We start from the raw sequence: 10,529 nt of genomic DNA, 5'->3' as shown, positions 1-10,529 counted from the left end.
ATGGATCCTTCTTTGGCATCTTTCATCGTTTTACAAACACTATAGCAACGAAAAACCCTTTCGAGCCTTCTTAAATGAGTGAAAGAAGACTGAGCTCAATTTCATCGAATAGGATCTATCCAAACTCGATGAAAGGGTTTTTCAACATAAGCTACAGCCATACGGTACTAAAAATGCGAACGCTTGAGTTTCAAAGCACTAAAGGATATGCTGGAGTTTATGAACTAGTTTAGCTATACTTTTCTCGCAAATCTGTTTTGGATTAGACACGGCTAATGTTATTTCAATGCTACAAAGCAGTGTTGCTGTCTAGTATAGGTACAATGCATACACATCAACACACGTAGAACCATTGTTGTTTTCTTCATAACAGTTGGACCAGTCCTCCCCGTTCCATATCTGTAATTCCTCGCCCTTTGACAAAGACAATGGACTTGCAAGATTGCGAAACACCAGTTCTGGTGACTTCCTACCAGTCCCAGCGAAGCTGTAAAAATGCTTCTTTTGGCACTCCTCAGGGTGTGCTGTGTTCATTCCTTCCAGTTCTCCAGTGGGTGGTAGAAGCACATCTCTGTTGGCATTTGTAATGAGTGTTGACAACTTGTCTACAGAATGATGGATCGACAAACAGCCCCAGAAGGAATCAGGATTAATATCGTTGCAGCGTATTGAGCCAGATTTGTGGACAAGCTTGATTGTCTTAAGAAATCCTGTCTTCGTAAGGATGAATTTACCGTAAGTGTCATTCCGCGCTCCAAAACAAACAGGGACCGTGTTGATTTTCTGCCAGAAGGCTTAAAAATGCAAAAACTCCAATCAGCCGTCATTCGTAATATATTAGGGAACTTAAGCAACGACAACGACGACGGCAACGGGAACGTCAAAAATTTGCATATTTAGTGGACAAAAACAAAAGCTTTGCACGCCCTGCACGTGCGTGTTTCATTTTTGTCAATTTTTTTGCCGTCGTCTGCAAAACAACGTGAAATGGTCAAATTTGAGTTTTATCAAGGACGTCAGCACTTGAGGATAAATTTTCATTTTGTCCCTTAAATTTTTTTTGAGGAACTACCACACCCTTGTCCTATTAAAAAGGTCGAAATAGTCACGAAGTGATTACAATAACGCGAATTTATATTTTAAAATGACGTTCTCGTTGCCGTTGCCGTCGCCGTCGTCTTTGCTTAAGTTCTCTGTTTTGTCAGGAGCTCATGATTCGAGAACGTACAACTCCCATATCTCTCCCAATGGTGGTCGTTTTCTCAAACCGTGTAAGTCTAGCCGTGTTTTCTACGTCACGAATGCATAAACTAATTACGTCATATATGCATAAGTTAACAGAGGGAATGTTAAATAATACAGCTGTACAGAAATAACGGGGTCTTCAAATTCCATCTCTCAAATTGGAGATGAAAGTTGTTCACTCCTAATTCACCTACTCCTGACTTTTATTGATCTTTCGATTAAGTAACAACTGTTATAAATGTTGTTGCTGGCTGCAAAATTGAGCCACGTGTGCAAAACATTATGGGAGAAATTATGTTATATGATATATTTCGGTTGAATCGCTCAACCTCATTTCATCAGTTTGAATAGCAGTGAGTAGTTATATAGTAGTCACGTTACCGAAAAGCGGTCATTTGACAAAAGCAAGTCATTATATATGTTCGGAAGTTCCAACACCTTGCCCTCTTGTGGGAAGGGTGTGTACTGTTATTTGCAAGTAAGGCCCGTTTTAAACGTCGCATTTCACATGTGCCGAATCTAATGCAAATGAGAAAAATCTATTGTTTTCGTTCATTTTGCATTAGATTCGGTACATGTGAAATGCAACGTTTAAAACGGGCCTAAGATTATGTGCTGAGAACATGGAATTAATATTTTTGTTTCTATGTTATTTAAGGTTGTGAAAACATCTTTGATGAGATGGCAAACATTCATGATTTAAAGACGAGAGTAACAAATAGAGCAAGGACAGCCCTGGTATCATGTACCGATGGAAGGGCTGTGCAAAGAGAAAAATCCGCCATTATTTTGCCTAATTTTCCTTCACCCTCCAATTATTGAAAATTCGAAATATCTTAAAGGGCGGTACACACGAGGGAGCTTGCTCCTGAAACATGCTCCCGAAACACGTTCCCGGGTAAAATATATATAAGTTCCCCAACCAGTACACACGAAGGACACGACGAGGGAGCTGAATGATGAAACAACCCGATTGGGGCATGGGACTGTTGGCCAACTGGAGACACGTCATGTCACGGTAAGCAAATTTCAGTACACACGGGGGAGCTTGCTCCTGATACAGACTCGTGCAACAGATTTGCCCATGGAGCTTGCTCCCTCATATCAAACCAGCTTGATATGAGAGAGCAAAACTCGGGAGCAAAAGTTTTGTTGCGCGACATATTTTTTCGCTAGAAATCGTTGGTGCAGACAAAGGAGCTTTGCTCCGGGAGCGTATTGCAGGAGCGTGCTGCGGGAGCAAGCTCCCTCGTGTGTACCGACCTTAAAGCTGGTACCTTTACAAACTTTAGGGCTTCCTCATACACTAATGAAAATACCTCGTTTCGATGCCTGCTGTCTGTAGAATCGGTTCACATCCGGCAAGAAGTCTTCAGGTTTCTCTTCTTTTGTGTTTGAATTGAGCTCGCAAATGTTGGCACCGAAGAGGACGTTGTAGCTTTGGCATCTGTCATCTTCATCACATATCCTTGAGCACTCATGGGGCAACTCGACCTTAACCGTTTTGAATGTATGACCCAAAAGGAACATTCCTGGTTCTCCAGAGTTGCATTGGTCATCTGCTTCAATAACTGTTACACCAATCCGTGATAACACGACGAATGCCATCGACAACCAAACTCGTGTCGGATTCATGATGATCTCGAGAAATAGGCTGTTCACATCAAAACAAACGAAACAGAAATGAGGAGATGTGTTTTTTTCAATTAACGGTGACTCGAGGATAATCGGAAAAAAATCCGAGAGCTCAAACCTACGACGACCTTCCGATCACTAAGTTCGGACGCTCTACCGCCGAGTCATTGGACACTAAAATGGGTTGAGTAGAGGATTGTCCCGCTATATCGCTTAGGACTGACAATGTCGAAACGGTGCATCCTCGCTATTGAGAGAATTACCTGAGATGGAAATTATTAACCTGGCTTCGGTTGTTCAAAAGGTGGATAACGCTATCCACCGGGTAAATCCCTATCCAGAGGATAAACACTAGCAAAACCAATTGAGTTATCCAGTGGATAGTTCTATCCACCCTTCCAACAACTGGGGCCTGTTAGATGAAATGCAGAGATGATATTTTTTGCAAGAACTGGCTTCTCATTTAACGAGGAACGCATCTTTCTAAGTGAAAGTGACCATCATAGTTGATGAAGAACGAACCACCCATTTAACCATACATCCTACATTACACATTCAACTGTTACGAGATATAAGGCGAACTTACAGATCAGTGACCATATCACACAGATGGACTAATAGGGCAGACAGCTAGAGCAAGCGCAACGCAGTCCGAGCACGATTTAAGCAACAGAGGACGTTTTCTGTGTTTGCATAGCCTCATCTAAACGCGGGAGGGAGTTAGGAGAATTTGAGACAGTTATTCAAACCCGAGACGCACTCGATGGTTTGCATAACCGTGGAGAATCCTCCTAACTTCCCGAGTATTTAGATGATGCTATGTAAACACGGAAAAAAGTCCTCTTTTGCTTTTATAAAATATTTCTCAAAAATAATTCGACAATTAATGTATTGAAGGAAAATGATGTTTTTTTTTTACTTCTTGATTAAAACAGATTTTCTTGATACACGCTCATATTTCCTACAAGCTAATCAAAACGCGCGTGTTACAACACATAACTCATCAAACTTCGTGTAATGTCACAGCCGTGTTTACATATTCTCATCTAAACACAGCTATATTGACTAATGAGAGTGCGCGCACTATCTTAATTACTGAGTTGCCATAGGCAATTCAGTCAGAAAATGAGTTGAATTTCTCCGTTTCCCGTGTCGGGAAAATGGAAACGTTGCACAATAGGTTTTTCCTGTCACTCCCCTGCTAAGTATTGTCTTTGTACGTAGAGTCTTCTGTGCGTATTTTTGGTAGGTTTCAGACGATAGTAGAAATGCGTAGATTTTATGCGGTGGACACAGTAGAATATTTAATTAACCGGCAATGGCTTTGAAGTCATGGTAATGCGAATGGCGTTTTAGTGGATCTTTAAACAAAATATACCCTTATCGAGCTCAAAAATGGAACGTCGATTGGATAAACAAGACAGGCGGTGAAAAATAAATATCTGGCGCTAGTTGTTCAAACAATGGATAGCGCTAACAGCCAGATAAATTACTGTCCAGTGAATAAGTCATAGGGAAACCAATTGCGCTATCCAGTGGATAGTGATTTATCCGCGGTGGATAGCGTTTTAAAAGTGACGAGTAATGGACTTCGACAACAACTGCGCATACATCTCCGTATCAAAGTGAGCCGTATTTCTAATAATTTACTGACTGTGCTGTTATGTACAACACTGAAACTAGATGGCAAATAATTATTCTGTGTGGGTTTAACAAACTCATTGAAGGAATCGAACGCCTTGAAGTCACATCTCTGTTGTCTGGCCATTTACGTTTATTTTTTTTCTCAACTCTGCACAGTTTTTAGGTTTTAAAAAAATTGGAAATGTGAGAGTGAAGAATTATTTGAAAGAAAGCTTGTTCTCTATTTTGTGCTTTGTTATTCAAGGAAAGTAGGCTCTTCAGAAAAGGGTTTGATCCTGAACTTTGCGAAATTTATTCAATTGCGTATGGTTTTTGACACGGAGTGTGTTTCTTGTTTGCACGCACGCAATTGAAGTAGGAAGGGTAAAAAAAACAAATTGAAATTTGACTAATTCTTAAAACCAGTCGATTGGTTGGTGTCTATTTTTTGTTGCTCTGGTGTCTATTTTTTGTTGGTAATCATCACTAATGTGCATACCCCACGGGCATTGAATTAAGCGAGTGAATTTACTTTTATATACCCTTCAGTATTTTCAAACTTCCCTGCCGCCATTAGAAGTCATACCAACTTTCAAGATTATGTGCAAGGGCGTTAGACCACCCAGCCACCGTGACGCACTTTTCCGTTTTCAGAGTGGAATCTTTCCGCCCGCCATGATTGACACAGTATTAAACTATTCGATTAAAGACTCTCTGTCTACCGAGATGCACCGCGCGCAGGCTCGGAGGTTTCGTATGATATGCAACCTCCATTTTTCCATCGGTGCGTTTTTGCTTCGTTAAATCACTCGTTATCGTGGACATCCATCGGGATTTGTTCTTACTCAGTACTTCTTATTACAGCTACATATTATCATAGTTTATTGGGCACGAGATATTTTGTCGTTAAGGTGATTCCCTAGTATTGCACTGCGCATCCTGTTCTGCGCATAACACAGCGTAGGCCACGTTCGTATTCAGGAATGGCTAAGAGGCTTTATAGTCAAATTTCACGGCTCAGTTCTATTTTCTTTGTCTCACAAGTCTCAACGGATATTTCTAAACAAAACAATGTTTACATTTAACCATAAAGACTCGTAGCCATGTGTGAATATTGATATAACGAACGTGGCCAAAAACATTTCAAAATGGCGACCTTTCGTGCGGGAAAGCTCGCTAGAAAGAAGAATGGCCGTTTTCAGAGCACAGCAGTAAAGAGCAAAACAAGAAACTCTTTAAACTCTCGCAAAACAAAAGTTGAGTGATAGCCTTGATGATGCTAAAGTCTCATTTCAGTCCGACAGTGAAAGTGAAACCACGCTATCGGGGAGATGTGTTATCGAGGGGTCGAGCTTTGTTTGCTTTCTGTTTTCTCCTAAACAAAGTTGGTGACCTATCTTTTTTTTGGCATAATATTATTCTCTTACTCATCCTCTTTGTACTGTAAAAAAATTGTAAAAAATTTACGTCAGAAGAAAACGTTACAGGAAAAAAAGTATTCGTAGTCATCACTCGTGGACACAAAATTGACTCCTCGAGATAACGCACCCGAGGAATATTTGTAGTCAGTGCCTTTTCAAGACGTGTGCCTGTGCCATAAAACAAACATTAAATTATTCCTTTTGAACAATATAATTCAACTGTTTTGTTATTTCAAAAATTACATCAAAGCAGTGTTTACTGTTCCTGCAAAACGTAGGGTGAATCGATGGAACAAACTTGTCCTTGATAGATGAAGTCTCACTGATTAAATGAGTAACTTGAGCAAGTTTTATCTCGCAAACGAGCTTGGTGACGTATTTTTTTAACTGCACATTTCGAGTCACCATAAGGTAGGGAACAATCGAGAAAAGTTTAAAGAAAATCTTACGACAACTTCCTTTACTAAGGAATCAGCTTAAGTGCAATTCGCAAGCGTTTCAACGTGGGTTGGAGGACTGAGCAGTTGGACCGACAATCAATTCAAGAAAATGCCACGACCTGAGCCGCTAAAGGCGGTATATGTACGGAAATTTTGAGTTCGAGATCACTGAGAGCCCAAATCGATTCACTGAGATACCACAAACTTTTAAATAAAACTGAGTCTGCTGATGTCCCTTCGTGGTAAGCCACAGGCAGCCCAAGCTGGGTGTGCGATTTGTAGACTTTTTATGGGAAAACATACTTTGAGCTTATAAATGCTAAAATAAGCTGTAAATGTAGAATTAAAGTTTGCTTACCTCTACATACGGTTGTCCTCGTCTTTTCTGTGCAATCGGAGGGCAAATTTGTGTCCGTTTTAAACGGGTTTGTGGCTTTCAAATTTTTGCGATGTCGTTAGTTGTCGTTTCCCCTCATAAAGAGAAGAAAGGCTGGTGACTCGCGGCGATCTCGTTCCACAAATTGCTCTCGCATCACGAACCAACGGCCCGAATCGCCATAAAAACACCACAGCCTTAAGCCCAGATAAATTTTCTAGCACATCAACTCCACTCCGGGACCACACAACGATTTCTGGCGGATAAACTCCAAATAATGTTCGACTTTCTATAATCTTCCCATCCGTTCAGCTAGATGTGTGGCTACGGCCGGCGGGTCTAATCTGCAGGTCGCAGGTCGCAGGTTGCAGGTCATTGTTTCACCAATACAGAAAGTATCCTAAACATTCATAAAAGCTAACCTAAGGCCTAAAAACTTTTGTTTAGACCTCATTAGGCCTTACGTTAGCTTTTAAGAATGTTTAGGATACTTTCTATATCGCTGAAACAATGACCTGCAACCCGCGACCTGCGACCTGCGACCTGCAAATTAGACTCGCCGGGCTACGGCCGTTATAGCTTGATGGCTATCTTATTACATTCTGCACTCTCATTGGCCAATTTGAAACACTTGGCCAATGAGAGTGCAGAATGTAATACGATCGCCATCAAGCTATAACGGCCGTAGCCACACATCTAGCTGAACGGATGGGAAGATTATAGAAAGTCGAACATTATTTGGAATTTATCCGCCAAAGATCGTTGTGTGGTCCCGGAGTGGAGTTGATGTGATAGGAAATTTATCTGGGCTTAAGGCTGTGGTGTTTTTAAGGCGATTCGGACCGTTGGTTCGTGATGCGAGAGCAATTTGTGGAACGAGATCGCCGCGAGTCACCAGCCTTTCTTCTCTTTATGAGGAGAAACGACAACTAACGACATCGCAAAAATTCGAAAGCCACAAACCCGTCTAAAACGGACACAAGTTTGCCCTCCGATTGCACAGAAAAGACGAGGACAACCGTATGTAGCGGTAAGCGAACTTTAATTCTACATTTACAGCTTATTTTAGCATTTATAAGCTCAAAGTATGTTTGCCCATACAAAGTCTATAAATCGTATACCGAGCTTGGGCTGCCAGTGGGTAAGCCGCGAGTGATATTTGTAATCTCTTTATAAATTAATCAGTTGGATATTTACTTATATTATTTCGAGACTTGTTTGGAATTCCAGTTACTGTTTCAAATAACATTTGGATGAGATGCTTTTGTTTGGTTGGCAGTTAAAAGCATTCCTGAAAAAATTCCCGAGGTGAACGGTACCCAATTTGACGGCGAGGTTTGCAGCAGACCCTTAGTGAACAAATTTGCCAGTGTATTCAATAAATTGTATACATGTTTTTTTTTTATTGTCAAAGACAAGACAAACGAGTACTTTTACCAACAATGGTGATCAATATTGAATGTACTTAATTGAAATTTGTTTTGTACAAATTTATTGCGACGCGAGCCGCGTGTGGTGACAAAAGGGAGCTTAAGCAACGACAACGGCGACGGCAACGAGAACGTCATCTCAAAATATAAATTCGCGTTGTTGTAATCGCTTCGTTACTATTTCAACATTTTTAATATGACGGGGGTGTGGTAGTTCCTCAAAAATGAAGCTGGTAGGAACGGCGCTCAATTTAGGGCAGAAAATGAAAATTTATCCTCAAGTAATGACGTTGTCCATAAAACCTCAAATTTGGCTGTTTCACGTTGTAGTTTTGCTGACGACGGCAAAGAAATGGACAAAAGTGAAAAACAAATGTGCAGGGCGTGCAAAGCTATTGTTTTTGCCTACCAAATATGCAAATTTGTGACGTTCTCGTAGCCGTCGCCGTTGTCGTTGCTTAAGCTCCCTAAAATCAATCGGAAACTGACCCGATAACATGTGATAAGTCCAAGAGCGGCAGCGGCGCTTTATTCATTGCAAATATTTTTTTTTTTTCCGACTGGCCAGCTTTTCTAGTATTCCTTTGTAGCTTTTTGTCGCTTATTTCTTTCCCACTCGTTACTTCACACAAAGGCGCGTAAAGCATCTCGGTAGACAGAGAGTCTTTAAGTGGACAGATGATTTTTCTTTGAAAAAGGGAAGCTTTAAAGGTAAGGAGAATTTTCTACGTTATTTCTAGATCTTGCTTCGTACTTGTGTGTTCCACTGCACTGTGAACATTATTTTGCATAGAACGAATACTTCATTAGAAGTATTTTGCATAGAACGAATACTCCAATATTTCTTGGGAACCATTTTGTTCAGCCGTTTTAACGTAGAAAGAAAATAAGGAAATAGCTTTCAACGGCCAAACAAAATAAAAAATGAAATCAAGTTTAAAAAAAAACAAAGTAGCTATCGCCATCACAGGTACTAACCTCATTCGAAGGAGCTTAACTTAAGCTAACACTTCAAATTACTTGGACTAGCATCAACGATTGCGATCATTGTGTTAAATTCGCAAATATTATCGAACTTTATAACACCTAACACCTAAAAGAAAGAAAAATGAAAACTAACAAAACCCGGTGTCTTGCCGTCATTTTGTCACATATGCATCCTTTGTTTCGTGAGTTGTCAGTATTAAATTAAACACTCAAGGTAACTTGATTACAGGCGGCCGCTAAAATCGATGTCACTTTTACTTGTACGACCAAAAGTACGATAGAAAAATTGAACTTTGATTGAACGTAACAAAAATCTCCCGAAATGTTTTTCGCTGATTGTAACTTGTTATATACATGGCACAAAATTTATGATGTTTTCATCTCGCAAATTTTGTTGCTTATGGCAAATTGTTTTTTTCTTGATCGACACTTCCTAAAAGTTCCTTCTGCTCTCCTTAAAAACTACAAATCAATATTTATTTACTTTTACGTCAACCTTTGTTTTGCGTAAAGCAGGCTAACAAAATCTGTATCTTGCTTAGTTCACATTTTTTAGCGTTTAAATAGAATTTTTGGTCGTATGTTCCTCACAGCATTGAAGTCGTATATTTTGACGTTCCCATCAAGATACTAACCCCGCAGGAAAAGGGTTAACTTTAGTGAAGGTTCATCTTGGAAAGCTGTCAGAAGCTCAGACTTGTGGTGAAAAAAGTTGACATGTCAGCCTTGAAGCCAAATGTTTCTCGATTTCCTTTTATTTTCTTCAATCTTTCTGGGTTTAGTATTTTACTGAGCCACATGTCTTCTCAGGGGATATTTAGCAAAGATATCTACTATGGCACTGTAATGATTTACGATACCAAAACAATATCGTTTACTATTAGAGCTACATATTACGCAAGGACAGCTTTAATCTCCTGAAAAAACAAAACGAAGGTCAGTTGACAGTTATGGAAAAAAAATGACAAGTTACTGCACTACGACACGTACAAAATGCGTTCCTACTTTAAAAAACATCCCGTATGTCCTCAATTCTTTCCCCCCCCCCCCCCCCCCCCAGTCAAAAATCCCGAATCCCCACAATTTTTTTTACCTAAATGTCCCGTAGCCTAATCGCCTCTCGGCCTTTTGGCTAAGATTGGTTTATCGGCCAAGGTCAACGGTCAAGTACCATTGTACTACGTACGGTACTTTTTTCAGTGCCGTAAGGGCAGGCACAGAACAGTTTCGGCTGTTTGTCTGTTCTCTGAGAAGCGATCACTATGGTTTTTTGGTTTCGTTTTCGATACTTTTTTGTTCAGCTCGAGTGTAGAATCATGACGAACTTTTGTAGTTTCTGAGAACTATTTACTGCTTGTAGCTTTTGTTGAGT

General features: G+C 40.2%; 1 protein-coding gene across 2 annotated transcripts in view; it reads right to left on the bottom strand.

The window, feature by feature from the left end:
* The window catches only part of LOC137969614 (uncharacterized), an 11,309-nt gene extending 2,053 nt beyond the window's left edge, over window positions 1-9,256 (bottom strand). The window contains exons 1-3 of one of the 2 annotated variants that reach the window (XM_068815925.1): window positions 9,149-9,256; window positions 2,565-2,899; window positions 1-794 (exon numbers count right to left, since the gene is read on the bottom strand). The exon at window positions 1-794 is cut by the window's left edge and continues 2,053 nt beyond it. In XM_068815925.1, the coding sequence (XP_068672026.1) occupies window positions 310-794; window positions 2,565-2,899; window positions 9,149-9,153 (825 nt within the window). In that variant the 5' untranslated portion in view covers window positions 9,154-9,256 and the 3' untranslated portion in view covers window positions 1-309. Of the gene's footprint in view, window positions 795-2,564; window positions 2,900-3,466; window positions 3,537-9,148 lie in introns of those variants that run through there. The other variant, XM_068815924.1, reaches the window with a different exon arrangement.
* Window positions 9,257-10,529: the final 1,273 nt, after the last annotated feature.

This window comes from Montipora foliosa, chromosome 9, assembly GCF_036669935.1.
Source record: "Montipora foliosa isolate CH-2021 chromosome 9, ASM3666993v2, whole genome shotgun sequence".
Classification (NCBI taxonomy): domain Eukaryota; kingdom Metazoa; phylum Cnidaria; class Anthozoa; order Scleractinia; family Acroporidae; genus Montipora; species Montipora foliosa.
The sequence above is the reverse complement of the archived record's forward strand: the minus strand, read 5'-3'. Positions and strand labels throughout refer to the sequence as shown.